This window comes from Rattus norvegicus, chromosome 5 (genome assembly GCF_036323735.1).
Source record: "Rattus norvegicus strain BN/NHsdMcwi chromosome 5, GRCr8, whole genome shotgun sequence".
Lineage (NCBI taxonomy): Eukaryota > Metazoa > Chordata > Mammalia > Rodentia > Muridae > Rattus > Rattus norvegicus.
Window position 1 is genome coordinate 139,134,219 of NC_086023.1, and position 27,810 is coordinate 139,162,028.

Genomic DNA, 27,810 nt, shown 5'->3' on the forward strand with positions numbered 1-27,810 from the left:
TTTCCACTGTGTACACCCCCCCTCACCCGCCCCGTGAGAGTTAAATAGCTTCGTGTTTTATGCCAATTTCAGCCTCTTCGGCTTCCTCTCTAACGACCCGATGCTTTCAAAGGCCCCACTAATTGGTGTTTGTGCCGCACACGCCACGACACTTTGATAGTCACTTAGGACGTTGGTCCATCTATCACAGCCCTGGTACGAGGAATCTGTTCACCTTGCTGCACCAGGGTCTCCAGCTCGTGTGCTCTGGTGCACGCATACAAGTGTGGGTGTGTGTCCGTGTGCAACGTGAGGACAGCCAGTTGTGTTCTTTCCTGTCAACAGGCTTTCTCTATCCAGCAGACCCCTGTGCCCGTGCACGTACATGCTCCTTAGTGGGTAGCTCTTGTGTACATCTGTGCTTGTATGCCAGTGTGAGTGTGCACGGGGGTGTGAACTTGCCTAGTGCGTGCACTTTCCTGAGCAGAAGGGTTTGTGTGCACATGCAGCAGTGACTGTGTGCCCATGCACATACATGTTTGGTGTGCAGAGGCATGTCCATGAGAGTCCTTACAAGTCTACTAAAGAAGCCCCATACGCACCTGTGGACAATGCAGGCTCACACTACTCAAGCCTGGGGAGGGGATAGATGCACACGGAGGGCATGCAGGTAGGGTGATGAGCACGTCTGGTTCCCTGTGCATCCTGATGCTGCGGTGAGCCTAAGTGTGTGTGTCTACAGTATCTGTAAATGGCATGCAGAGGCAGGTGGAATACCAGGCTGGACCGAGGCTTTGGATTTAAGACTTTGCTCTGCCTCATGCTAGCGCCTCGACTTGGGTGAGTTGCATAGCCTCTCATCTTTGGATTTCTCACTAGAGAATGGAGGTGATAGAAGTGTGTATCCCATCCTGTCATGCAGAGCAAATGGGAAGAGCTGGTGCCTGCGTGAGAAACAGGACAGGAAATGTGTCCGTGTATACAGTGACTGGGGCAGGCTGCCCCTCTTCGGTTTGTTCCTCCTCCGTTGGGCAGACACCTTCCTGGGGGCCTTGCCATACAGCCAAGGGAGCTGCTGGGATGCTTGAAGAGAGAACTGGAAGACTGGTGGTGAAGGCTGGCCAGGTCTGGAGCCATAGCTGGGACCCCGGAGATCTTAGTCCACTTACAAAGTGAGTTTATGCTTCTTTATTACCCAAGGGAAAACTGAGGTACATATGTGGATGGGAACTAGAGAGAGTAAGGTCTGTCATCAAAGGCCACAGACTACAACTGGTTGAGCCTCTGATTCCAGAGGGAGATGAAGCCTGCACACTTGTCACCCATGCCACGTGTAGACCCAGAAGTCTAGAACAAGGAGCTCCTCACTGAGCCTCGCTTAGCCTGGGCTGAGGGTGACCTGTCCAGGACCGCAGCCCCGCCCTCCTCTATCAGTACAGTGCAAACAGCTCTGCTCCCACCACACCATGTTCTCACAAAGAAGCCTGCCCAGAAAGGAGAACAAATGGTTGCTCAAGACCACAGGATGGAAAAAGCTAAGGCCAGGGGTCCCTTGTACCCCGATTCCCACCTTCTTGTTCCCCTTGTTTGCCACACTTCCCCTTACTTGGTTGGCTGCCCTGGCATGACCTGACCATGGTTGCCTTGGTCATGGTCAAGGTGGGAAACATGGGTCACAGGGTCTTTATGTCTACCAGGTGACCCACTGCGTCACCATATGAGAGGACAATCCCAAGACCTAGGCCACACTGCCTGAGATGGCAGGCAACACGTGTGCCTGTTGTGTTGTTGTTGTTACTGCTTGTTTATTTGTTTGTATTTTGAGGGTAGCTTTTTAAAAAAATGAAACATTTTAAACTTAAAAACCAAGACTTTAGGGGCTGGGGATTTAGCTCAGTGGTAGAGCGCTTACCTAGGAAGCGCAAGGCCCTGGGTTCGGTCCCCAGCTCCGAAAAAAAAAAAAAAAAAAAAGAACCAAAAAAAAAAAAAAAAAAAAAAAAAACCAAGACTTTAAAACCACACCCATCCACAATAGCACTTCAGCCCCGCCACTTGGCATTCCTGTCATTAATACGGCCAACTCCAAAGTCTTCACCTGCACCAGCGTTAGGGGAGACTGTGCCCCACCACCCCCAGTCTCTAGCTATTGGTATACCACGCCCCCTGCTTTTCCCTAAATCTCTCTGACTGGCTCTAGAAGAATGCAGACACGATTCTCCAGCATGTACTCTGGTCACCTTGCCTCATGCTGTTCTAGACTCATTCTGTCATGACACAAGCTCCCCCTCCCCCCATCATTGGGATCCCTCCCCTGCTCCCAACGCCCAAGCCTAACCTGCCCTGAGGGACCCCTGAGCTGGACTTCAGCCCTGACATCTTCACTGGGGCTGGCAGCCATCAAGGGGAGCAGAAGGGACCCAAGGGGCTAGTGGCCCCCTCCTTGGGCCTGCTGCCCCACCCACCCAGCCGGTGCCCTGTCTGCCTTCCTGAGCTCATTAACTGCAGGTCACTGTTCAGCAGGAAAGACAAGGCGTGGGTTCTGCGGGCGTTCATTAGCCGTGAGAGGAACAGTGTGTGTGAAATTAGCAGTCACCTGAGGACCTCGATAATTTCATAATTAGGAGGCCTAATGGCTCCAGCTCTGGATGCCAAACGACTTAACCCCTCGCCTGCTGGGCCCCCAGCCCCCAGCCCAAGGCTGTAGGGGAGGGCCTGCAGGAGCCCCTTTATTCCAGCTTCCTTCCGTAGTACCAATCCTGTTCATTTGTGTCACCCAACATCCAGCACAAAGGCCAGCACAGATGCAGGGATTGCAAGAGCGAGTTTTGATGAAGTGAATGAATGAATGCATGAATGAATGAACAGGTGTCTGGACTGGGGAAGGCGATGCAGCCCCTGCTGCTGCAGGTGCTCAGAGAGGAAAGCTCCAGCGGGGGTGGGGGACGGGCGGGGGAGGAAGGGTGCTCCATCTGCATAGGAAGTGGGTGGCTCAGTGCAGGCCTGGTGTGTGTGTGTGTGTGTGTGTGTGTGTGTGTGTGTGTGTGTGTGTGTGGCCATGTCCAAGCTGCCATCTGGGAACATGGTCTCCTGTCTCTGTGGCAAGACCCAGGTGCCTCTCTCCATGCCAGCCTCTCTTGGCACCACCCGAATGACCACCTCCAGAATACAGGGAGCTTGGGGACATTCTTGGCCAGGAAAGGAGTCCTCAGGGGCTTCCAACCTTCATTTGCATTCCAAGTACAATGTTTTCACTTACAGTGAATATTTATTTGCAGTTCTGAGACATCTATGCTGAGACTGAGGGACTAAAGTCACACTCCTTAGCTCACAGGGAGTTAGTTAGGACAGTATCCTGTGACCCTTCCCCTTTCTCGAAGTCTCCACTCCTCTGAACCTTCCCATGGCCCTGAAGAGACAAGCACTGGTGGAGGGATGGTGTCCGCCTTACCCCCTCAATTGTAGAAAGGAAGCATGGGGGAGGGGAGCAGAGAGGAGAACAATGAAGGGATAGAGAAGGAAGAGGGGATCAGGAAGAAAAGGGAGGAGGAGAGAGGATAGGAAGGCTGAAGGAGGTGAGGGAGGGGAAGGGGGAGGAGGGAAGGCTGAGAGCATTATCAGCACTTAAAAAGCGAGCAGCTCAGTTCTTCTTTGGCACAAATAATGGCTTTTTATGAATAAATCATGTGTCAGACGCCTCCCAGGGAGTGGGCACGGAGGGGGGTTCGTCTGCTGGGCTCCAAGGCTGGCGGGGAGGGCCGGTGACAGACCCCCAGCTGTAAGGGTGTTGCTCCCTCTCCTCATGGGGCCCAGAAGGACAGAAGCTGTCTCTGAACTATCACTAGCCTGGGCTGGGCAGAGCTCAGGCATCCCTCTGAGGTGGTCTCCTGGCTGGATGCTCACGATTGGGCTGGATCCCAGGGGCTGGAGTGGCCCTCTGCCCCCTATACTCCCACAGACAGCAGAACAACCCAGAAGATGTTTCTGGCAGGGGAACACCAGCCTGGTGCTCCCAAGAGAGAAAGAGGGATGTGCCAAGTCAGGCAGGCACACCCAGAGAGCGAAGCATGCGGTGCACATGTGGAGACTGAGAGAGGAGTTCACACATGCATAGCCTCCACACATGTGGGCACAATCAGAGATGGATACACTGCAATTCACACACTTACCTACACACATCCAACACACTCAGCCATATGCACTCAATCCCCCAATTTGCTCACTAACACCACACACACACACACACACACACACACACACACACACACACACACCACACATATGTGCGCGCGAGGGGCCACACAGACAGATGCATATGGAGCAACACGGACACACACAGACCCGCACATGCGCATCAGCAGCCCACCCTCCAGCAGCCTGGGGTGGAGACAGCTTTGCAGCCCATCTGGAGTCCAGACTCAGTTGGGCTGTGTCTGAGTCTTACTGTTGGGTGGAGCATTACCCCGGTGGAGGCCTTTTAGTCTCGATGTGCTCCCCAGTGTGCAAAGACACCGCAGCACAGCAGTGAGGTCTCAGCTCCTCAGCTCTGAGCCTGAACCTGTGTAGAGCCTACTGGCTTGAAGCTCCTTCACTCCCCTGGCCTCAGCTACATTTTTGAGGCAGTAGTGACACGGGAGAAACCTGGGCATTAAAGGTATGAAATCAGGGCAGGACAACCTGGCTCTACCCCTTTGCTGGTCGTGTAACCTCAATCCCACCAATCTTATTGGCCCTTCAAGCAAGCCTACTAGACACGTGCTTGTGCCTAGCCTTCCAGACCAAAAAAAAAAAAAGCAGGGGTTGGGGAGCCCCTGGTGACAAGAGAATCCGGTATCCTTTCTAGCACCTGACAGTCTTTCACAAACTGCAAGGACCTCAGTAGTGTCTTACCTTTCTTTTCCCCACTCGATCGCTTCTCAGCTGGTGGTCTTCTCTTTTGGTGCTGAGAAGCTAACCCCAGTGAGTCAGAGTAGAGCCAGACAGCAGAGATTCTTTCTTTACCCCGCTCTGCAGTGCCCCCCAAGCCTTCCCGACACCCCATGATAACATCTTTACTTCTGATTCACTGAACTCCCTCTCCAGTTCAGAGAGATGTCTTCCAGGGCTCCGACCTCCCCCTCTTCCGAGATGCCCAAAGGCTGAGAATGCCATTCATGGGATGGAAGTGCTCCTGGATGTGTCTCCTCTGGATCCCCGCAGGCTGTAATTCAAATGGAATCATTTCTCTGGGGCTTCTCCGTCCTCTGCGCTGCCCACCTCAGGGAACACCTGTCTGTCCAAGTACACCGCATCACTGACTCATCACCCCCTTACTTCATGTCCATTCCACAACCAAGGCACAGGCCTTCCAAATGCTAAATAAATAAATAAATAAATAAATAAATAAATAAATAAAATGCCTCCCCCATTCCCTGGTCAGTCACTCACCATCAGCACCCATGGTTTTGCCCTGTCTCTTTTCCTCTACTGCCTGTTGGTGTCTTTGCCACCAGCAACCTTTCCATTTCTGAGCGTGTAACCCCATTTAATGGCTTTTGGCTCTGAAATTCATGAGCTTCTTGACTCTATGCCGTTTCCTGTCTCTCCCTCTTCCTCTCCCAATGTCAACCATCCTTCAAGCCCAAAGGTGAAACACCACTGCAGCATCTCCCTGGCTCCTCCATTCATTACAGTCTGCTCTATTGTCCATACCCAAGTCAACACCCAGGAGCCTCCAAATGTCCCCAAGGCAGAGTCTTGGAACAAGAACTGGATTTGAGCAGGTGCTTCCTTCCTGACAAATGGACCAGAGCAGGACCTGCCTATTTCGCATCTCTCATTTAGCTCAGATGGAGGCTAGATGATCTAGTACAGACTGGGAAAATAAGGCTACAGAAAGTGAGCTGTGCTTGTGACAGTTAATTATTGTCAACCTGATTGGAATTAAAATCGCCAAGGAGACACACCCAGAGGCTTGTCTATAACGCTGTTTCCAAAGAGGTTTGACTGAAGAGGGACGATCCACTCGGAATATGACGACTGTCCTTGTGAGGTGAGGTCCCAGATTGAATATAAACCAGGAAGCCCTTAAGATGGCTCAGTGGGTAGAGGGGCTTGCCACCAATCCTAATGACTGGAGTTTGATCCTCAGGGCCTATAGGGTAGAAAGAGAATCATCTCCAGAAACTTGTTCTCTGACGTTCACATGTGTACTGTGGTGTGAGTGTGCTCCTGGACACACACACCAATCTCTTCTCTCCTCTCTCCTCTCTCCTCTCTTCTCTCTCTCTCTCTCTCTCTCTCTCTCTCTCTCTCTCTCTCTCTCTCTCCTCTCTCCCCTTTCCCTCCCTCCCTCTTTCCCTCCCCCCTCCCACTTACTGACTGTAGATACAATGTGACCAGCTGCCTCATATTCCTGCCTGCCATACTTTCTCCACTATCATGGACTTCACCTTCAAAGTGTGAGGCAAAAGGAGCCGGTCTTTCCTTCCTTCCTTCGTTTTGTTACTTTTGTCAGGTACTTTGTTGCAGCAATGAAAAAAAGTAACTAACACAGGGCCCAAGGTGACACAGCTGGCAAAGTAGAGGAACTAGATAAAGTCCTACAGAAGTTTGTGCTTCCCTGGCTCTCCTCCTCCTCCTTCTCCTCCTCCTCCTCCCCCTCCTCCTCCTCCCCCTCCTCCTCCTCCCCCTCCTCCTCCCCCTCCTCCTCCTCCTCCCCCTCCTCTTCCCTCTCCCTCTTCTTCTTCTAACCAGTATCTTTCAAAATTATTTTCCCTCTCTGGCCTTGTTTTTCATCTGTTTAATGGGAATGAAACTTGTGCTAATAGGAGGCTTGGTAGTCACAGATTCTCAGTTAACACCTGCACCCCTCAGCCTTGATTAAGGAATTTCCCCAGGCAGGAAACTTTCTGCTTGCATGTGTTTAAAAAAAAAAAAACCAAAAACAAACAAACAAAACAGGTGCAGAACTCTACAAAGACTATTCCCAGCGGCAGGAACTCAGTAGGTGCTTAACCAATGTAGAGCTAAGTAGATCTCCGGTCGTGTGTCCAGATAAAAAGCCCTGATGGCTGCAGCAAACAGGAACCCTGGCATCACCCCTACCAATCCCCTTCATCACCACCACCCCCTCCTCCTAACCCAAGGCTCGGGAAATATTTAAAACAATTTTATTCATGAAAATATGCTGTACAATGCACTCTACACGGCCTCGACACGGCACACACGCACACGCACACGCTGACGGCACGGCCACAGTACACTGCCTACGATATGCGCCGGGGACGCCGCGCCCACCGCCCGCCCCGACCGGACACTTATAAATATGGGAGAGAAGGGCCAGGACTAGGGGTGTCGAATTGGGGGATGGATCTGGAACTGAGGCCCGCTGGAGAGGCTGTGACCAGTACTGAAGGAGTGTGGGGTTGGCTGACAGGAGAGAGGAGGTGCCAGGACTGGTTAAGATGGGAGACTGAACCAGAGGGTAGCTGAGGACCAGAGGACTGAGCGGAATGGATGACCAAGATAGGTGTGAACGAGAGGGTTGCTGGCTTCGTGTGGTGGGTCTATGGCCAGTGAGGGAAAGTGTCATTTGAGAATCAGATTGGAGTTGGGTGGCCTAAGCGTCACAAAGGACCCAGCAATAGGAACTGAAGGTTCAGAAATGCCCTTTCCCCACTTCGTAGGGGGCTTCCAGGGTAAGCATCCACAGTGGGCCATCCGCCTTGATCTTCCCCACTCCCACCTAGCCGGACCTCAGCCATCTCTCCCAGGCCTCCAGCCCCAGCAGGAGGTCTTAGGAGTTCGGACAGGACTGGCAAGGTGTCCCAGCCGCTCCTTCCCACCTCCCTCTGCGCTCAGCTCGGAGGGATGTCTCCAGCTGGGCTGGGGTTGCCTCCTGGATCCTCCAGTGGAGCTGGGTCGGGGGAGTGGGAACCCGGGGGTCGGGATGGGAAGACAGAGGCCCCATGGGAACGGGACCGGGGCACCCAGGCCACGCAGGGCGGCCCTCAGCCCGGCACCCAGCTCTGGTTAGGGGGCGGCGCCCCAGCCAGGCCTGGGGGAGGCGGAGGCAGGGCTGAGTCGAAGTTGAAGTCCATTTCGTCGCTGTCCATGAAGTCGTTGAGGATGATGGACTCGACGTCACACTCTAGGCTCCCGCTGAACATGTCGAGGTCCAGGTCGGCCGGGAAGCGGTCCGGTCCTGCACCCAGAGGCCCGGCTGCTGCGGCCGCGTAGGGCCCAGGCAGCGCGTCCAGCAGGAGGCCGCCAGGCGGACCCCCGAAGGCTGTGGCGTGGGCCGGCGGGGCCAAGCCGGCGGCGCCCGCCTCGCCGGGCAGCGTCATAAGGCTGATGGGGTGGGCTAAGGCACTGCGCGAGGGCGCCGGCGGCGCGTACGGGGCCGCTCCCTTGCCTGGGTAAGCGGCGGCCGCGCCGGCCAGCGCCAGCTCCCCGGGCGCGCCCAGCAGCGGACCGGGCCTCGGCGCGGGCGGAGGCGGCGGCAGCAGCGCGGGCAGCGCCCCGGGGCGGAAGGGCGCGGCGGCCGGCGCGAAGCTGGCCTGCTTGTTCTCCTGGATGGTCTGCATGGGCAGGCGGCGCAGCGAGCCCAGAGCAGGCGGCCCGAAGCCCCCGCCCCCGCCGTAGGCGCTCGCCTTGCAGCCGCCAAAGTAGGAGGGGGTCCCGGCGCGTGCCCGCGGCCCGTACGCGTCCTGCGCGCCGTCCAGCAGGGCGTCGGGCAGCCCGGCCACGCCACCACCGTGCAGGCCCAGCGGACCTCCCAGCTCGGCTAGACGCGGCAGCTCGCCCGGGCAGCGCGCGCCCAGGGCGGGCGACAGCGCGCTCGCGGGGCTTGGGTACATGAGTGGCGAGGAGGGTGCCAGGGCCTCCAGGGCCTCGTCGTCCTCCAGCTCGGCCGCCTCCCCGAGCAGGGGTCTCCCGCTGCCGCGGAAGTCAGCCCACGCCTCGTAGTCGTCGCTGGCATGCGAGGCCGGGCTGGCGGCCCACTTGGCGGAGGCTGACATGGGCCCTGGAGCCGGTGCGCCCGGAGGGCTGTCGTCCGGGCTCCGCTCTGGCAGGTGCAGCTGCTTCTTCTTGCTCGCCTTGCCCTTGATGCGCAGGAACTTGGCCCCGTTGTCCATGGACACGGCCCGGCGCCTCGGGGTCTTGCCCGTCTTTCCGCCCTCGGGGTTCAGCATCCACCATGAACTTTTGCCAGTCCCCTCATTCTGCACGCGGATGAACCGGGTGTGCAGCGACAGGTTGTGCCGGATGGAGTTCTGTGGCCAGAGATAGGGGCATGGGTGGCAGGAAGAGGGGATCCAGGGGAAAGTAACAGGGAGAAAGAAAGGAGGGGGGTCAGAAAAGGACGGGAAGAAATAGAAGGATCAATGGGGGTAAAGGGAGGTAAAACGAGAGTGCAGGTTAAGTACCACATTGGACAAATCCAGAATGCCCATCCTTTACCCCAAATGTGCCCCTGCCCTGCCCTGCTCCACCTCCCAAGTAGACACTGCCAAAGGGCAGGGCTGGTGCTTAAGGGATAAGGCTCACTTTGAGCTCTATTCTGAACCTGTGCCATCCCTCAGCAGGAGAGCAGGACCCCATCTTCCAAACTCAGCCAAACCTCTGGAGGGGCTGGCTAGACTGTGAGGGGCCCCCCAGCAGATTATGTAAGGGCTCATGCCACTGCTGCGGCTCATTTGTCCGCCCCCCTCCCTCCCCAGCCTGGCATGGAGCCAGGAGCCCGAAAACCCAGGGCTCCAGAAATCAATCTCGCGGTGACTGATTAAGCCCTGTTTAGAACTAATTGCTCTTTCGTGTGTGGGGAGAATAAATTACCTGCTTTAATTTCGTGTCTTTAAAATGCAACTGCAGGTAGAGAGGACTGTTAACCCTTTGTGGGAAGGCCTGGCCAGAGAAAGCAGAACAGGCTGAGGTGGGGATGCCCAGGATACTCCATAAGGTTATAAGTCTATAAACCCAAGACGTTTTGGAGATTGAGCCCAGGATTAACCAAGGAGACCTCAGAGCTACTCCTGTGTCCCTCTGACCCACCTGGCTCAGCTCTGTCCCCAAAGCCCCTTCCTTGTGAGACCTTTATACAATTTTCCACACATTCTCCATTTACAGTCAGGAAGAACTTCCTACAGCCAAAGAAGCTTGTGTAAGTAGGGTTGCATAGGCCTGCCTGCTGTCTCTCAGTACCACTTGGCCTTTACTTCTGTCACCCTGCCTATATCCTCCACTTAATTTCTATTGTGCCAATCAAGAGTAACCTCAGGGTCACTATCTGCTTTGGACAGCCCTGCTCTGAGGACAGAGGAAGGCAAGGTGAGCTCACAGCTCCACCATCCTGACCTCCACACAAACCTGGTGTAGAATCTCCTGGACCCCCTTTCCAGTAGCCTTGACCTTCCTGTTCAGGTACTGTTGTGCAGACAGCTTGGGCCTTGGCTAGCCGAGGACTGGGCAGGATGCCTGGCTATTTGGTCACCTGGCTGTGTGACCATGGCTGTGCATCAGTCTCTGAGCTACTCTGAGACACACACTGCGGTCATCACCATCTCCTGAGGCTGTTGGATCATTACATGAGCTAATGGGTGCGGTTCGATGTCTCGGAACACCCCAGGTGCTCCTAAACCGCTCTGTCTAGTCAGACCTTACCCATAGACTCAACAAACCTGCTTGGTCACCATCTCAACACCAAGACTTAAGCTCTGCCGGGGCATCAATCACTTGGGGAGGCCAGCATTACCCCATTTCGTCCACCACATGACAGAAGCATGATGTAATTTGCCCACAGCCCCATGGCTAGGCCGTGATGCCGGGCACCACTCCAGCTCTGTCCAGACCCCTGAACTTGGTCTTAACTTGCTAATCCACCTAGGCACACCCTAACCACTAATCTGCCAGGGTTCTCTCTCCTGTCCCCAACAGTCTCCATTCTTGCAGCTCCACCATGCTGGCTGTCTCTGGCACTTTATGGACTTGGAGGCAACAGCTGGAGTTTGCCAGCCTTGCCCTGCCTGGCTTCTCCTGAGGCCCTGTGAGGAGGGTAGCTGGCCCCCAAGGGAATGATGTTCCCTCAGGTAGATACTCCCTTCTTGTGCCCGCCCATCCACCTGGCTCCCTGCCCCTCCCCCACACCTGCGTTCAGTTCCCAGGAGACTCCAGCCATCCCCCCCCCCCCCCCAGGACTATCTGCCTTGCCAGAAGCTCCACCTCCCACTCTCCCAGTCCTGCTGGGATGGAAGTCCATTGGCAGTACTGCTTTCTGTCTTGGGCCAGTCTGGCTCAGAGTACTGAGGGCTGAGGAAGAGCACTGCCAAGTAACTGCACCTAGCCAGGCCCAGTGCATCTGCTAAACCCTATAGAGTCAGGGACTGGGGAGCTTAGTTCCCAACAAAGAGGGCGTGGCTCAGAGACAAGTTGCCAAGGTCACGAAGCTTGTTTGGCACAAACCCAAATATGGTTTCAGGTTGGTCTTTGTGGAGGACATTCCATTCTGCCACAGGCTGGGAAGGTCAGAGAGTTTGAAAAGACTCTTGGGAAGCCAGTACTCCTATGCAGACCATGCCCAGGAGCCACCCAGGAAGAAGGCTAAGTATGCACTTCGGGGTCAAGACGGCCTACGAGTTCTGTGCTTCCTCTTGAGAACTTTGCAACTGCTTTTAAACACACCCCGATTCTTATGACCTTAAAGAGGTCCATGAAAGTTCGCAGCCTTCTCCCCTTGCCCTCACCCTGGACTCAGCCAGGAGGCTAGGAGTTCAAGCCTTTGTTTCACACCATGGTTCTCACAGCACAGGGAAAAGAAAGAATGTGTCCAAAGTGGCCTCGGACCTGGCGTCCCAGGATATGCACCCAGGCCTCCTGACCCCCAGCTTGGCACTCCTCCACCCACTCTACCAAGTCTGGCCTGGGGATGCCAGTCCTCCTCTTTGGGGCTATCTCTTCACATACGCTGATGACCTGGGCCAATTGCTCTCTGTGTTTTCCAGTTTGACACTAGACAGTTTCTGAAATGGTCAAATCTAGAAGTCTGCAACACCTGCCCCCCCCCATCCCCAAGCACGATTCGTTTTTCATAAATGAAACCTGAGGCAAATCTGAATCATTATACACTCGAGCCCTAGTGTGGGGAAGCCCTGCCCACTCAGCACCTTCACTCTCCATGAATGAGGCCTGTGGAGGGAGGGGTTCTGCAAGCCACACGGATAGGGCAGCTGAGCTCAGATGGGTACCAGGCTTTGCTCAGGGCTGCCCAGAGGGGTGGCCTGGAGCTGAGGCCTCTGACTTCAAAGCTAGGCTCTGTACTGGATGTGCACCAGGGCTATGCCCCTGAGAGAGGCCCACGCCCTGCACCTTAGCACATCTCCCTAGGACCTAGACACCTGGTGCCAATCAGAGCTCCCAGCCAAGATCCAGTGGCAAGCACTGGTGACAACTCTGGCTTGCCCACAGGGCCTCCTGGGAGGCCAGAGGCCATGAAGGAGGTGAGGGAGGTAGAAGAGGGAGACGCCTCTACCAGGCAGCAGTAACCAGGGCTCCCTCATGGAGTCGCTTAGCAACCCACCACCACAGGCACGGCCCAGGCATGCCCAAGCTCCCCGGATGCCCAGGGCTGGGCTCAGCTTCTGGGGCCTCCCACATCCCGCATGTACATCTAGGCTTGGCACGGTCTCCTAGGGAAGATAAGACCTCCCTGATTTCAGGCCCCAGGGAAACGAGGTAGGGGCAGAAGAAAGGACAGCAGGTTATATTCGTGCCTTCCTCATTCTTCCTCAGCACCAGGGCCTGGGTGAATACTCTCTTGGGGTCCACCCACTAGGGAGAGAAGCCTGGCAAGAATGCACATGGCCAAGTGCATGGGCTCTGGCACTGGGTCCAGACGTCAGTTTCAGCTCCAACACACAGGAGCGGCACGACCCTGGGGCAAGGTACTTTGAAGCTCCAGTTCCTTTAACAGCTGTAGCTTCCACCTTTGCTTCCCTGCAGCACCTTCACACAAGTATGCTTAACCACCTGACATCCTCTCCAACCCTCCTATGCTCCCCCCATGCCTCAATGAACAAAGGTCCAGTCACAACCCACACACCCTCCGTGACCTCTCAGGTGCCCCCTCCACAATCCCTCCTTCGCCTCCAAACCTGCCAGGTCAGATGTCTTTCCCTCTGGATGCTCACAGAATTCTCTCATCTGCCTCTCCCCGGTATGAAATTTTCTAAGGCTATCGCCTTCTGGGTTAATAAAGTTGAAATGAGTACCCGATGAATACTAACTTGAAAATCTTATATCTGAAAAATGCTCCAAAATCTGCCAACTTTTAAGTCATAGCTTTCAGATTTGTGGGTTAGGGATGCTCCAAGTCTATGTGAATATCCCAGAATCTAAAGCAGTTTTGTAATCTGTAACATCTGTGGCCAAGCATTTCGGGGAAGGGCTACTCAGCCTCTGTGTAACTTGATCATTTACCTACTGTCTGATGGCCTTGCATTAGGACTTCTGTAAGGGTAGTGACCTATCCCCACCCCATTTTTTTTCTTTGCTCCATGTGTTTGGCATATACTAGGCACTTAAAAGTTTGCTCGGTAAAGGAATAAGAGACATGCATACATGATACTGGGTTGTAGGGAGATCTGAGTGAACTAGCCCTGGCTGGCACACAAAAGGGACTTTTCTGAACTAGGTTAGGAAGCAAACTCAGGATAGGATGAACAGCAAGCAGGGATGCAGGAAAAGTCGGGCCCACCACAGTGGAGAAGGGACAGGCTTCCCGGCACTCTGAAGAAGTGCTCACAGGCAGCTGCTGACTCCAGGCCTCCACCTGCTCCCAGACTGCCCCAGGCTGACTTACACCCAGACCTCCCACTACACTGTTCCCTTAGGCCAGGAGACGCCCCAAGAGCTTCAGCAGGTCAGAATGACCTCGACCTTGGTGCCTGCCCCACGGATAGGGTCTGATCCACCTGGCAGTGACAGCTCATCTATCCATCAGGACACCCTCATCTATTCCCAGGACACCCTTCGCCCACGAGCAGTAATGCATTCACCTGACAGCACAACCCCATTTATCCAGCACACCAGTCCCATTTATCCAGCAAGTACAACCTCATTTGCTAACAGCACTCCATTCACCTGACGGGGCCCCTCATTTATCCAGCAGGACACCTTCATTTATCCTCCAAGTCGGACGCCTTCCTTCCTCCTGTGGTGTGGCTGTGTTCTCCGATGGTGCGACCCAGCCGATCCAGCAGGACATCATCTCTCCTACAAGTACACTCCATCCCCCTGACAGTACAACCTCATTTATCTAGTAATGCAGCCTCACCTTGCCTCCTAGTACCACCTCATTCCCTGACAGTACCACCTCGTTTATCTTCCGGTACAGCCTCATCTCTCCTTCTAGCACAGCTTCATTCCCCAACAGCTCAACCTCATCCAATCTTACTTCTCCAGCCGGGACCTGCCAGGTTTTGGCAGAGGGGTGGGGAATGATGAGTGGAAAGGAGAGAGATCTGTCCCCTTACTTGGCGTCCCTCCCTGCAAGGGGTTGGGGGCTGCATTGCTTCAACTATATGCAACTTTTCCAGGCCAAGAAGGGGATGCAGACTTTGCCTTTTAAGTTGCTTGACCTAATCAGAGCTCCACCACTGTCTGTCTCGTCTCTCCTTCTGTCCCCACTAGGATGATAGAGGCCAACAGAGTGGATTCTGGGATTCTGTGGACTTCCTTGCTCTCTGCTTTGGTCCTGTGATCCTGGGAAGGGAGCATGAGGAAGGCTGCCCTCTTGGGGGGCACAATTCAGTGGTGTGACGGTAAATGATTAGCAACCAGCACTCCGTGGGTGGCGGGAACCCAGCTGATGGATTTGTAGCTGTCACCGCTTTGTGGCACGAATCCTCCCGTCATAGGCCAGTGAGGCTGCCAGTGTGAAGTCACAGGGTGAGGAACTGGAAAGCAGTGTGCACAACGGTTCTTGTGCGTGAGCCCAGCTCCAGCATGCCATTGGCATGTGCTTCTGGTACTGACCCAGGAGGGAAGTGTCACTGCTGCATGCCAGGTGGATGAGAGGTTCTTTTGTCTTAACAATCAACCCCCAAGAAGAGACCACTAGTTTGCAAAGGGGGAAACTGAGGCTCTGGTGAGTTTAATGACTTCCAGGTTGAAGCCCCAAAGCTAGAAGTGAGGAAGCAAGATTCAGGTCTCTGGTTCTTGGTTTCCACAGCCCAGGCTCTTCCCACACTGCTCCCCACCATGTCCATCCCAGTAGATATCCCTGTCTTGGCTGACAAGCTCAGGCTCTTCTGGCTTTCCTCAGAGCCAGGATATGCAAACTCTGTACCTACTGCCTACTACTAACCCAACACTGTCTCCTGCTTTCCCTGGTTCCTGGAGGATTTCAAGATGGGGAGTTCAGTCCTAGGTCTTCTATTACCCCACCAAACACCATCAGGTGCAGAGGAGTCTCTACAGGTTCCATAATAGGCAGAAATCTCGGCTCAGGCCCTCTCTTCAGAGACTAACTTTATCTGCACGATGGTGATGATGACCCAGCTTCAGTCTCAGAGACACCTGTGGGTCTCCACCCCCTGTTACAACTCCAGCATGCGTAGGGAGGATTCCACAGTTCCAGCTCTCATCCTTCCTGGTTCAGAGGTCCAGGAGTAGACCTGACCCCGTGCCTTACCCTTCACTTTATTCCTAGAGTCCCCACCTTTCCAGGAGCACACATCTGAGTCAGACAGACCCACAGCTGGGGGTGGGGTTGCCCTTTTGTCTGAGGTGGAGTTGGGATGTTCAGTCCAGGCAGGCTTCCTGGTAGATGATGTCAGGATCTGAAGGTCACACGTAAATCATCAGTACTAAGGTCTGCTATAGAGGAGGGCAGATTGGGGGCAAAGAGCCACAAGTGCCCATTAGTGGGCTTAGGGTCACCAGGACAGTAGTGAGCAGCCAGGATCCAGGATGAATCAAATATTGAAGCAAGATAGGAAGTCAGGGGCCAGAATACACAACCGTATTCCTCTCTCCTCTCCCTTCCCCTGACACAGAAGAGCTCACAGAATCAGCCCGGGCAAACGACAAACCAGCAATAGAGGTCCAAGCTCACTCCTGCCCCACAGCCTTGGGCTCCAGTTCAACTATAGAGAGAGACTCAAGAGCCACGTTCCCCAAACAGCAGGCATCTGGGCTGCCAACCATCATGTCCACCCGGGTGCTTCTGCACACTTTATTCTCAAGTCCCTCCCTCTCTGCATCTCAGGTTCTACTCCTTCATCAGGCCTGATCTGAGCTCCTGAACCCTCCTACCAGCCCCAGAGACAGTGGACTGCCCCACAACAGTGCTAACTGCAGACCGGAGTTTTATTATCCCAGAGTCTGCCTCCTCCACTGAAGTGTGTGGGGATGACAGAGCGTGGAGGAAGGGGGCGCCCTCAATAGTGTCTGACTTGTTCATGCCTGGACCAGTGAAGATTCCACCGAGCAGTCCCTAAGACCCTGCCACCAGCTACCAGGGTCCTCTTGAGTCTCCCTTTTGGCCTGGTCTCCCCAGAGGCTCCTGCAACCATGGCCTCCTGTGTCTTCCTCAGAGCTTTCTGACTCCTCAGGAGAATTCAGCATAATTGGGAAAAAGTATTTTTTTTTCTTTTCTTGAAATAGGATCTCAGTATATAGCCCAGCTGCACACTGCCCCGCCTTCCTTGGTGCTAGGATCACCATGTCTGGGTAAGATACCATATATTAAATACTATCACTTCATTGTGGTATGTTATGACCACATCACCAAGCATTTGAGCCAACCTTCTGAGGGTTTGACAGGTGCCAATCCAGAGCCCCTGCTCTGAGACGCCTCTCAACAAGAATGTTTCAACCTGTAGGTTACGACCTGCTTTGGGATTTGCATATCAGATATTTACATTACAATTCATAACAATAGCAAAACTAAAATTATGAGGCAGCACAACATAATTTGATGGCTGGAGGGTCACCATAACATGAGGAACTGTACTAGAGGGTCACAGCATTAAGGAGGTTAGGAACCCCTGCTCTAAAGAGAAACCTAGGCCTAGCAGAAGCTCTGGGACTGTCCTGGAACAGAAGTAGGGCTGACCAACCTGCTCTCAGCTGCTCCACCCCAGAGCCCCTAACTGCAACCCCTTCAGACTTGGCATTGCACCCCTCTAGTCTGATCACCTCCCTTATCTGCAGGCAGCACCTCCCTGCTCCTCTGCCCAGGCCCTGGGAGCAGCTGCAGTGACCTCACTCAGCCCTGCCCTGGACCCAGCTCTGGGGAAGGCCTCGCAGCTGTGCCCGAGCCCTGCAGGCTGGCTCCTGGGGGAGAAAGAGGAGGAGCAGGCGTAGTGCCAAGAGAACCATCTGCTCTCCCAGGGGCACAGCCACCCGCACAGACACTGGCCTTGCCCCTGGGGGCTGCCCTTGGCCCTCTATTTCCTTGACAAGGGACTCCAAGAACCCAGGGCAGCCCACCCAGACCAGGGCAGCAACCTCATTTGCCATCTGTCTCCTCCTGAAGCCTCAGAGGTCCTTTAGAACGTACTGGAACACCACGAATGTCTGCTGAAAAAAATGGACAAGTGCTTGGGTGAGCTCCAGGGCCAGAGGCCAGAGGCTGGGCTGGGTGTGCTAAGTGTGGCTGCCCCTGTCCGGCCTAGCTGGCTTTAAGTCCTCACTCTCCCTGCTGGGGCCTCCATCTTCACATCTGCTTAGTTGGCAGGTGCCTCTGGCAGAGGGCAAGCCCCTCCTCCCTAAGGCCCAGCTCAGGTTACAAGAGGAGGTGGTGGCAAGGCCAGCTGAGGACAGGGGAGGGGACAGGAGGGAGAAGGAGGAGGCCTTAGAGCTTCCCAGATTATTGGAGAAGGAGAACCAGGAACCAGAGTGGGAATGGTCTTGCCCAAGATCACACAGCCTGGCAGTGGGGCCAAGAGAACCCACTATGCTAGGGACAGGTAGCCCCAGGCTTGAGGACTTCCTGGGGCAGGTGGCTTTCTTTCTGTGAAAATGAGGGTCCTTGGGGTTGGGGTGTGTGTCAATGGGGAAATGTTCACTGCACTGAGCTCAGATCCCCAGCAACCATGTACAGGCCGAGTGTGGAAGCATACAGCCATAACTCCAGTGCCTGGGGTCAGAGACAAGGAGATCTTTGGTGTTTACCAGCCAGGCTAGGTAAAAAGGTCAGCTTCAGAGCCACTGAGACCTTGTGTCAGAAAATAAGGCTGCGGGCAATAGAGAAAGTCACCTCACATCAAAACCTGGCCTCCATACACATAGCCCACCTGTACACACACACACACACACACACACACACACACACTCCCCTCTTTCAGGGGCATTCATAGGGAGTCCTAATCTATACACAGGCAGACTGTGCTTTTTTTTCACAGAGTAATGAATAACAGTACTGACCTCTGATAAGACTTCTTGGGGACTTTACAGGTATCTTTCCTGAAATTCTAAGCTCAGACATAGGCCTATCATCCCATTTTGTAGAGGAGGAAACTAAGACTGAAACTGCTCAGAGCTACACGGAAGGTAAGCAGAACTAGGCTGTACTGATGCCACTGGCTTCCTAAGATGCTTACCACATACACAACCCAGCCATTCTCACCAGAGTCTTAAGACATGGTGGGCTAGCTGCAGGGAACTCAGACTGACATCTGGACCTAACGCAGGCTCATCTGCTCGTCTCGTCCCACCGTGTGCTTGCCACACAAGTCACTCTTGAGTGATTTGTCTGCTGGTGTCATCCCATTTACCACTCCCACCGGAGTGCCAGCTCCCGAGTCTGAGCTTGCCTGCAATCTCAAGTCACTCTTGCTTTCCCAGCTTTTACTCCTGCTGGGTTCCTCAGGTTGCCCCAAGGGTTTGACCTCCTTGTTTCCCTGCCTCTAAACACCCACAGCTGATAATCTGACCTTCTGTCCTGTCCTGCCCTGATGGTGTTTGTCAGCACAGGACTCTGGGACTTCATCTCTCAAGCTTAATCTCCCAGCCCCTCAAGGTCAGAGCCAGTCCTGACAGCTTTGCTTAGCAGGTGCCCATTGGTGTGTGGTTTTGGATTATAATTCCCCTAGTCCTGGGTCTGTAAACCAAGGAGACAGAAAACTGCCCTGCCCCTGCTTCTGGGGCACTGTCTGCTAGGAAAGGCAGCCTGAAATTAGGGCCCATTGCCCATGCTAGAAGCCTCAGGGCCAGACTTCAAGGGAGAGCACAAAGCCAGTTGTGGGGGCAAAGAGAGTGCTAGACCAGGCTGAAGCCAGCCCTGGGACATTTTAGTGCTGCCTGCCACACATCATTGAAGCCTCTTGATTTCTTTCGCGCTTAGTTTCCTCGTCTGCCAGTGGGGTAGCGGCCACAACAATAGTTTCATGGATCCGCTGTAAGAATCCATTGAGAGAATGTGTTGTGGGTTGGCACCTGGCAGGAGGGATCCTGAGCTACACGTAGTTCAAGGTGGCTGAAGCAAGGGTCAGAGGACTGAAGGGGGCAGGAAAGGTTGAGAAGGTTGGGGGCTGGGCCTCGAGAATCACACTAGGTGTCTGCATCCCAAGGAAGGGCAAACAGTGCTGGACTGTACATATATTCTCTCTTCTATCGGTGGGAAACTAGCTAGGACAGGGTCTGTGGCTGTCACTTTCAGTACATTCCAGGCCCAGAGAGCTTTCTGAGTATCACTCTCCAACACCTCCCTCTGGCGTCCGAGGCTGGCAGGGGGGTTTGTGGCTGCCCTCTTATACAGGGTAATTCTGATTCACGGGCTAGACATAGGTGCTGAGCAGGAGCTCAGGCCCCTGAAACCGATGGCATGAGGTCCAAGTCCCTCGGGCAGTAGGGAGGAAGAGGAGCAGGGGCTCAGCTAGGAAGCAGGTTAAAGAAGAAGCTGGTCACAGTGAGTACACAGGGCAGGTGGAAGGAGGCTGGGAGGCCAGGAGGCCGCCATCTAAGAAGTGGCTTCTGAATGACTGGTCACCAGACATACCTATTAAAATATGGATTTCAGTGCTCGTGCCCAAAGATTTGGAAAGTGTGCTGGTGCAAAGCTTCAGGGACTCTCTGATGACAAGCCAGGCCTGTGGACAGCTAAGGATTTTAAGCAAAGATCCTCAAGAAGATGTGTTGCCTTCCAGAACCACTTGGATGGTGGTGGCTTCAATCAAAATGCTCAAGCACCCTAGCTATTTTATTTTCTGAAGGGTATCCCAAGGGATCGACCAAGGAGAGCTGCCTTGGTCGCCATGTGGTGACTGGCAGGGGTGTGGGCTGAGGTAGTGTCTCTCGTGAAGGTGGCAGCATGAGGGTGCCTAAGCATAGAGGTGGCAGGAAACACAGGTGGGAGGTGAGATCTGGACAAGTCCAGCAGAGGGCCTGGCCCGGGGATCCAGAGCAGTTTTGGCCTGGTTGGCTTCCAAGGGGAACTGAGGGGCCTTAGGATCCTAAAACAGATCTTGAAGATCTTGTAGCAGGAAGGCTATGTGGAAGCAACACCACACTGACAGTGGGAGACAGACGAGAGAAATGGGGTAGACATGCACAGGCCTGCACCCCCCGTCTAGGCTCTGCCTTCTCCCAGCTATGCCTTAATTTCCTCGACTGCAAAATGGGACTACAAATGAGTATCTGGCAAGGATTTCAAGAAGGGTGGAGTGGGAGAATGTGTGCAAATGATAGGACTGACTGCCCAGCACCCACTTTCTCTTCTCATTCCCCTTCCCATGACAGGCAGCCCCCTTAGAGACCAGGAAGGTTTCTCTTAGTGAAGAGGGAGGCCCTGGGGGTAGGGTGTGGGAGGCCCCACCCCCACACACCACCTGGCCCCCTCCCACCTCCACATATGGGTTGGGGGGTGGGGAGAGGCAGCAAACAGCCAAACCTTCCTAAACAGGAGTGGGTTTCCATAGTAACCGGGGTGCCAGGAAAAGGGGGGTGCTCCAGATCCAGCTGTCCCCCCCAAGCACCCTCCTCAGGCCCTAGAGCCCAAGCTGATACCCACCCAACACCCTGAGCCCCCCCCATCTGACTGCTCTGGGGACAGCTGGGGCTGCCACGAGCACTCCCTTGTGCTAGCCGAATGGTTGCCACGTGGGTACTGCCATGGGCAGGGGCAGGCAACTTTTTTTTTTTTGATTCTTTTTTTTTGGAGCTGGGGACCGAACCCAGGGCCTTGCGCTTCCTAGGTAAGCGCTCTACCACTGAGCTAAATCCCCAGCCCCAGGGGCAGGCAACTTTAAGAGGCTCAGGTTCAGGACTATCCACACCCACAGTCGCAGGTGTCCACCAGTGAGAAGCCCTTTCAGTACCTCGAACCTCTCAGCCCCTGGTACCAAAAGGTTTGTAAGTCACAGTATGGAAGGACCCAGGGACTGTGTTAACATCCTCTGGACTCACCGGGGGACGCTGAGGAGCAGAGAGAAGGATGCAGTCTATCTCACACACACACACACTGAGTCATGTTTCCCACGGGGGCCCTGTCCACCTTTGCCTAGCCCTGACTCCAGAGGACCACAAAGGGTTACAGCTGGACACAGTGGGTCCTTCAGGGCCCTGCAGGGAAGAAGACACATCTTCCCAGGACGTGTCTGCCCAGTGAATGGCAGTCCCTGAGAGAAATGTGTCAGAGCGGACTATGGGAGGTTGGCCTCCAGCATCAGACCTTCCAACTTCTTCGGTGACCCAAAGTCTGACCTGGAGGTGGATGGGGCTCTAATGGGGAGGTGTCAGCCCTACATCCCAGTCACTCAGCCCCAAGTGGGAGCAGGCACACTGCAGGTGTAGGGAGGGGCTGGTGAGTCTGCTGAGAGGGCAAGGAAGCTCCACCTAAGAGGCTCACTGCCACTCACAGTTCCTGACCCCTCAGCCCTAGCAAGGCCAAGGCAAACTCTTGGCCATCACCAGCTGCCACTCAAAAACTGGAGAAGCTGGGTTGCAAGAAGGAGCCCCAACCCTTCCCAAACCCAAACCCCCAGTCCTACCCAAAGGCACAGAAAATGCTGGCATTCAAGGGGTAGAACTGGGTTCTACCACTCAGGGCTGGTACTTACTAGGTATGTGACCTCAAGGCAAGTCACTTCCACATCTGGAAAGAGGGCCATGGTGAGAATCTGCTGTGACATGTGCTTGGTGCATTCACTAGCCCTGTCCTCTGGCAGGGCCTCCCTGTGTCTCAGTTCCTCAGTTTCCTTCGATACTACACCTGAGTAAGTCCAAAGGTGGAGCCCTCAAGGTCTGCAGCGAGCCCCCAACCCGCATTAAGTGGGGGCTGGAGGGCGCTGAATTTTCGAACCCACAAACCCCCCGCGCCGTTCATTACCTTAACGCGAGTTAAAAATAACCGTCTCATCTCTTTAAATTAGTCTGTCTGCAATTACCGCCTGGCACGGCGCTGCCCGCCATCGTCCCGCTGGAGCGGCGCCAGGTGGCAGGCGGGGCCCTCACCCTGTCTGTCGGTCTGTCTGCTGCCTCTTGGCCCCCCTTCCCCCCGCGGCGCAGCAACCCAGAGGCCCCCAGCAGCCCCGCCTCAAGAGCTCCCCAACTTGTGCAGGGTGGGGGTCTGGGTCGCATAGGGCCGGCCTAGGGGAGCCGAGAATTGGGGAGGGGGCTCCGGGCACGCCGTCGGGGGAGGGGCGCTGGGAGGCCCGGGAAGCCGGAAGGGCCCGCAGCGCGCCAGCGCTCGTGGGTGGGTGTGAGCAGGTGGCCGTGGGAGTCTGCCGGGCGTGCCAGCAACTGTGCCAGGAGCGGCTGGCACGGGCTCGTGCCCAGGAGGCGGGCAGCTGCCAGCCCCTCGCTCGTGCAGTGAGGGGGGTGAGGACACCCCCCCAATCGGGGCTCACACCGCCTCTTCCCGCACCCCCACAAGCTCTTGGGGCTGGGGATCCCCGAGGACAAAGGAGGGGGAAGGCATCCTGGTGGAGCGCGCTTGGGGGAGGGGGTGCTACTCTCCCAACCGCTGCTCCGAGTCAAGAGCAGGACCCTGCTGCTGGCCTTGGGATCAGCCCCTCTTTCAAGCCCCCTCCCCACCTGGAACTTACAGGGCCAGGCCTGGGCCAGATGGGGCTAGCACCCGCCTTCTGATCCCACCCCTCAGCTAAGCTGCACCAGCCCTTGAGGGAGAGGGGAAGTCCCCATCCACTGGGCTCCACCCCTCTGGGCCTAGGGACAGAAATGGGAGGCGCCCAGGCCTGGCCTGGGAGCTCCCCAAGGACTGGCAGCCAGGAAACACAAAAGGAGTTGAACAACTCCAGAGGCGTTCAGTGGAAGGAACAGCAGGACAGTGCAGCCAGGAAGGCTTCCCGTAAGAGGCCAAAGCCAAAGGAACCTGGGGATTTATGGAGGAGCTAAGAGGGAATGGGAGGTTCTACTCTGGACCCACAACTCTTGGGCCACTACACTCCTGGCCAAGCCCTGACCCCAGGCTTGATACTCTGTCCCCAGGGGAATGGGACTAGCCTTTATGGTGCAACCACAGGTAGTCCTAACTCTCCAGGCCTCTGGTTTGGGTGACTTGGGCCTGCAGCACTGGGACACCCTCTTCACATCACCGATGGAACTTTAGGGCTAAGGCCCAGTACATCAGACTTTGTCTTCCCTTCCTTTCTGAAGGTGACCACTCCGCCTTTCCAGGACTACTTCCTGCCAGCCCAAGAGTCCTAGGCTCTAGTCTGCAACTGCAAGCACCCCCAAATCCAGCAGGCACAGTTCCCCCTCTCTGCCTTTGAACAAGCAGTTCCTTCACCCCATCACAAAACTATCTCCCTAATTTTCCCTAACCAAGAAGACACCCAAGATCAAGGCCACCCCCTCCGTGAGAGAACATCGGACTCCCTAGAATATGGAACCCACTTTCCCAGCCCCTTGCCCCACCTGCTAGCTTTTTCTGTCTCCAAACGCTGTGTCTTAATGTGGAAGGTTCGGAGCAATGCTTCCTGAAGGTGGGGCCAAGAACTTAGGTTCCCTTAAGGAGTCATAGCGCGCCCCCGACATTCCCCACGGAATAAAGGTCTAGTACCATGCAGGCTTTCAAGAGCAGCACTTTTGGGGAGGATGAAATGGATGAAGGAATAAGATGCCGAGTCCTGGCACCTGAGGTGTTCCAAGCCTTGGTCAAGCTGAGACGGGGAGCTGGAGATTGCTCCTCCCCCAGGCCTCTGAAGGAATTGACTGGGAGTGACAGAAGGGGTCCAGGGGCAGGAAGTTCCAGGAATGAGGGCGAATGGAGGCACCCTGGGGGAGCAGGAGGGTAAAGGGGGACCTCCACTGAAGAGACAGGCTGCATTAGAGCCCCTCCAGTGTCTGAGTGGTTTTAGCCAGCACCAAGAGCAAGAGTCCAAGCTTGGGGCTGCTCACACAGTGCCCCCATCCAGGACTGGGAGAGAGGTACAGGCAGGGCCAGTGTGGTGCAGTGGGAACTGCAGTCAATGGGCAGACAGGAGACTTGGGCCCTTGTCCAGGGTTCACTCCTTTCTGACACTCTCAGGAGAGAGTCCTATTACCTCTCAAGGCCTCAGTCTCACAGTTTGAGAAATGAACTCATGGGGCTCAAAAATCTCCAAGCACACTGCCATCATCCCCTAAGGTTCTGTCCGCCCCCTGTTCAAAGTCAGCAGCAGCTCACCCTCACTGGGGCCAGCAAGGCACGTTCCAGAGGCATGGTGGAACCTGGTGAGGTGGGCGACACACCTGGGCTGCAGTGGGACCTTAGGCAGTTAACTGACTCTTGTGCTCTGGGCCTCAGAGACCTCCCCTACAAATGGTTATAGTAAAATCCAGCTCAGGGACTACTGAGAGCTTTAAAGAGTCTGGCTCAGAGCTCGGCCCCAACACGCTTGCTCAGTGAACCGCAGCTGTCTCCAGGCTTCCAGCTTCAAGTCCCTGCTTTCCATCTTTCCCCAGCCTCCTTCATCCATCCAAACCTGCTGGAGCTCCTCCTCTTACAGGAAGCCCTCCTGACCAGCTCTGGTCCTGGTACTCAATCCACATCCTCTTTACTATCCACCCCATCTCTTTACTCTCAGTACACATACACTGATGGCTTCTTGGGCCAGACTCTCTGTAAGGTGTCATGGGGACAGAACAGTCCTGCACTGACACTGTCTTTCAAAGGTGAAGGAGGGAGGGAACGGGAAGCAGGGCACACATGATTGACCCACAATGCATGCCTTACAGTTAGGAAAAGGGGGCGGGGGGGCTGAGCTAGTCAACAAGTGCTAGGGAAGGCTTCTTGGAGGAGGCATTGGGACTGTGCCCCTGTGGATAGAGGCTACATCTGCAGGAAGGAGTGGAAGGTGGACTCAGCAAACAAGAAGCAGAGCAGGCCCGAGGGCAGGGCACACTTGAGAGAAAGTTGTGTTCTGCTGGGAACTGAGCTGCGGGGCACTGAAAAATGGAGGGGATGAGACTCAAGTCTACTTCTGAGTCCTGTGTTCCTGCCCCATAATGGTCAAGGAAGATGCCATCGTACAGACATCACAGGAGCTGTGGGCTCCCAGATCAGGACAGTGCACCCAGGTGCATCTACATCTGGCCATGGCCATGGCCCCTGCCCTTCTCCTTAGACCTTGCTGCCAATCAACACCCTGAACAGCCTCATCTCTGGGCACAGCCATGTTGCCCTCATAGTGACTACCTCTCCCTCAAGAAGTCCCTTCAGACCTCCTCACCCTCAAATGCAAAGTCTAGCCCCATTTCCCAACAAGATGGCCAGAGAAGGAGCTGATTCTAGAAGCTACAATCCAGTGAAGCCCCCATCCAAGTCTTCTCCCAAGATGGCTCTCCCCTTTCACTGCCTGCCACTGAGGACTCTCTAGGGGTGTCCCACTCCTTAAGTGCATCTGGGCCCAGAAAGCCAGGGAGCTGAGAGATAAGTTGCCTAGAGCGGGTAGAAATAGACCCCCAGACCTCAACACCCTTCCCACAAGTACCAGCAGGGAGCTTTAAGCACCTCCCCCACCCCATGCTGTACCAGGGAAGGGACTGACAACACCTGCCCCGTGAAGAACTCCTCTCGGATGACCTGCCATGCTTTTCATCCCGACTAGTAGGTGCTCCAGGATGAACTCTCTCGACCCCACAGAAAGAATTGCGGGCCCATGATCTGTTAGCACTCTTCACCATGGGGCCGGCTTCAGGAAGGGCAGGGGAGATTTGAGAGGGAAAGCAGACAGGAGCCTTGGGTCATGACTCCAGCTCTTTAAAGCAGGTACCCTGGTGGAGAGGGTAAAACAAGTCACACAAAACAAAGGGGGCTCTCCACTGTCCGTGGCTTGGAAATGAGTTATGCTACTAAACCCAATGACAGCCCAGGGATATTCCTCTGGGATGCCTCGAAAAGGTATCCCCTGTCACCCTACCAGACCTCCAATCCCGCGCGTCCTTCCTAGGGGACATGAATGAATACAGCTGCTGCCAGCACGCCTCTGCCTGTCAACCGACCTGCCCTACGCCCTGGGCGCGCACTCCATGACCCCTAGGGGTGTTCCAGAGCCCCCCTCCCTGTGGCCTGCCCGGAACCCAGATGCCCCACCTTCCAGCCGGCCGAGCTGTTGCTGTCGCCTTTATCCTTGAAGTAGGGCACGTAGCGGACCATCCAGTCGTAGATCTGCGAGAGCGTGAGTCTCTTGTCCGGGGCGCTCTCGATGGCTTTGGTGATGAGGTCGGCGTAGGAAAGGTTCCCCCACGCGTTCCGTCGGGAGCTCTTCGCTTTCCGCAACGGTCCGACCTCCGCGCCCAGCGGCGGCGCTGGGGCCATCGCTGGGGCCGTCGCCCTGCGTTCCGGCCCGCAGTCCTCGGAGCCCTCGGCCACTCCTGCGCCCAGCGCCCCGTCCTCGTCGCCGGCCAAGTCCGGCTGCGGCAGAGGCCAGGTACAGGAGCGCGGCCGGCTCTGCGGCGCGAAGTCCGGGTCCACGTCCACCTGATGCGCTCGCAGCTTCGCAGCCATGGTCCCGCCCGGCTCGGGCGAGGCAGGGAGGGAGGCTCCGCGGAGGGTGGGCGCGCGGCTCTGAGATCTGCGCGCCCCGGGGAGGCCCGCGGGAGGGGTCCCTGGCGGCGCCGACTCAACCACGGGGCGCCATGGGCCGGGGCGCGGAGGCAGCGGGCTGGACGAACTGGCGAGCACGGAGGGAGGCAAAGACTCAGGCAGTGAGGGGGCGGCGGCCCGGGAGCCCAGCGGGCATACACCTCGCCCAGCCCAGCTTCTAGCACCTGCCGCCTGTCTGTGCCCGCAGCCACCACCGCCACTGCCGCTGCCGCCGCTCCGCGGGCGCCGGTCCCGCGCGCGGGCCCCGCTCTCCCGGGACGAGGCTCGCTTGCACCATGCCGGAGCCCAAGCCCGTGCCAGAGCCCGCGCCGCCGCCCGGTGAATGCCGCCGCCGCCGCCGCCGCCGCCGCTCCGGCTCCAGCGCCAGCTCCCGCGCCTGCCGCGCTCAGCGCCGGCTGCACCTCGGGATGGGCGGGGGACGGGGACGGGGCGGGCCCGGAGCAAAAGGAGGCGGGGCGTACTCGCCCGGGGCCGCGGAATCCTTGCTTACTGGGTGCCCCGCCTGTAGACTGTGGGGGGCGTGGAGCTCCCGCTAAGGGCGACCCCGCCGAAGCCCCGTACGCCACAGCGCCCCCTAGGGAGCAGGCGAGAAACGTCTGGCGCGGCCCCGCCCCCTGCCAGGCTTGGGGAGGGCAACGTGGGGGCGGATCCCGAGTGCTCCCATTGGTGCACAGCGGGGCTGTCCCGCCCACAGTCTTCAAAGGATTCCTCCCAGGAGCGCGTCAGCAGGTTATTGTTACAACCCGGGGTTTCCCAGGGCAACAGAAATGGGGCGGGGCTCAGAGCACTGGTCCCTCCCTGCT

General features: G+C 56.0%; 1 protein-coding gene across 2 annotated transcripts; it reads right to left on the reverse strand.

Annotated features, from left to right (window-relative positions):
• Positions 1–7,110: 7,110 nt before the first annotated feature.
• On the reverse strand, positions 7,111–27,411 carry Foxo6 (forkhead box O6). 2 transcript variants are annotated; one of them, XM_039111222.2, is made up of 3 exons: positions 26,495–26,909; positions 9,796–9,864; positions 7,111–9,233 (listed from the first exon to the last, which is right to left on the reverse strand). In XM_039111222.2, the coding sequence occupies exons 1-3, from the start codon at positions 26,906–26,908 to the stop codon at positions 7,968–7,970; spliced, it is 1,749 nt and encodes a 582-aa protein (XP_038967150.1). In that variant the 5' UTR covers position 26,909; the 3' UTR covers positions 7,111–7,967. The 2 variants fall into 2 exon arrangements, with proteins under 2 accessions (XP_038967150.1, NP_001386143.1); NM_001399214.1 differs by lacking the exon at positions 9,796–9,864 and having other exon boundaries at positions 7,112–9,233; positions 26,495–27,411.
• Between the last annotated feature and the right edge of the window lie 399 nt (positions 27,412–27,810).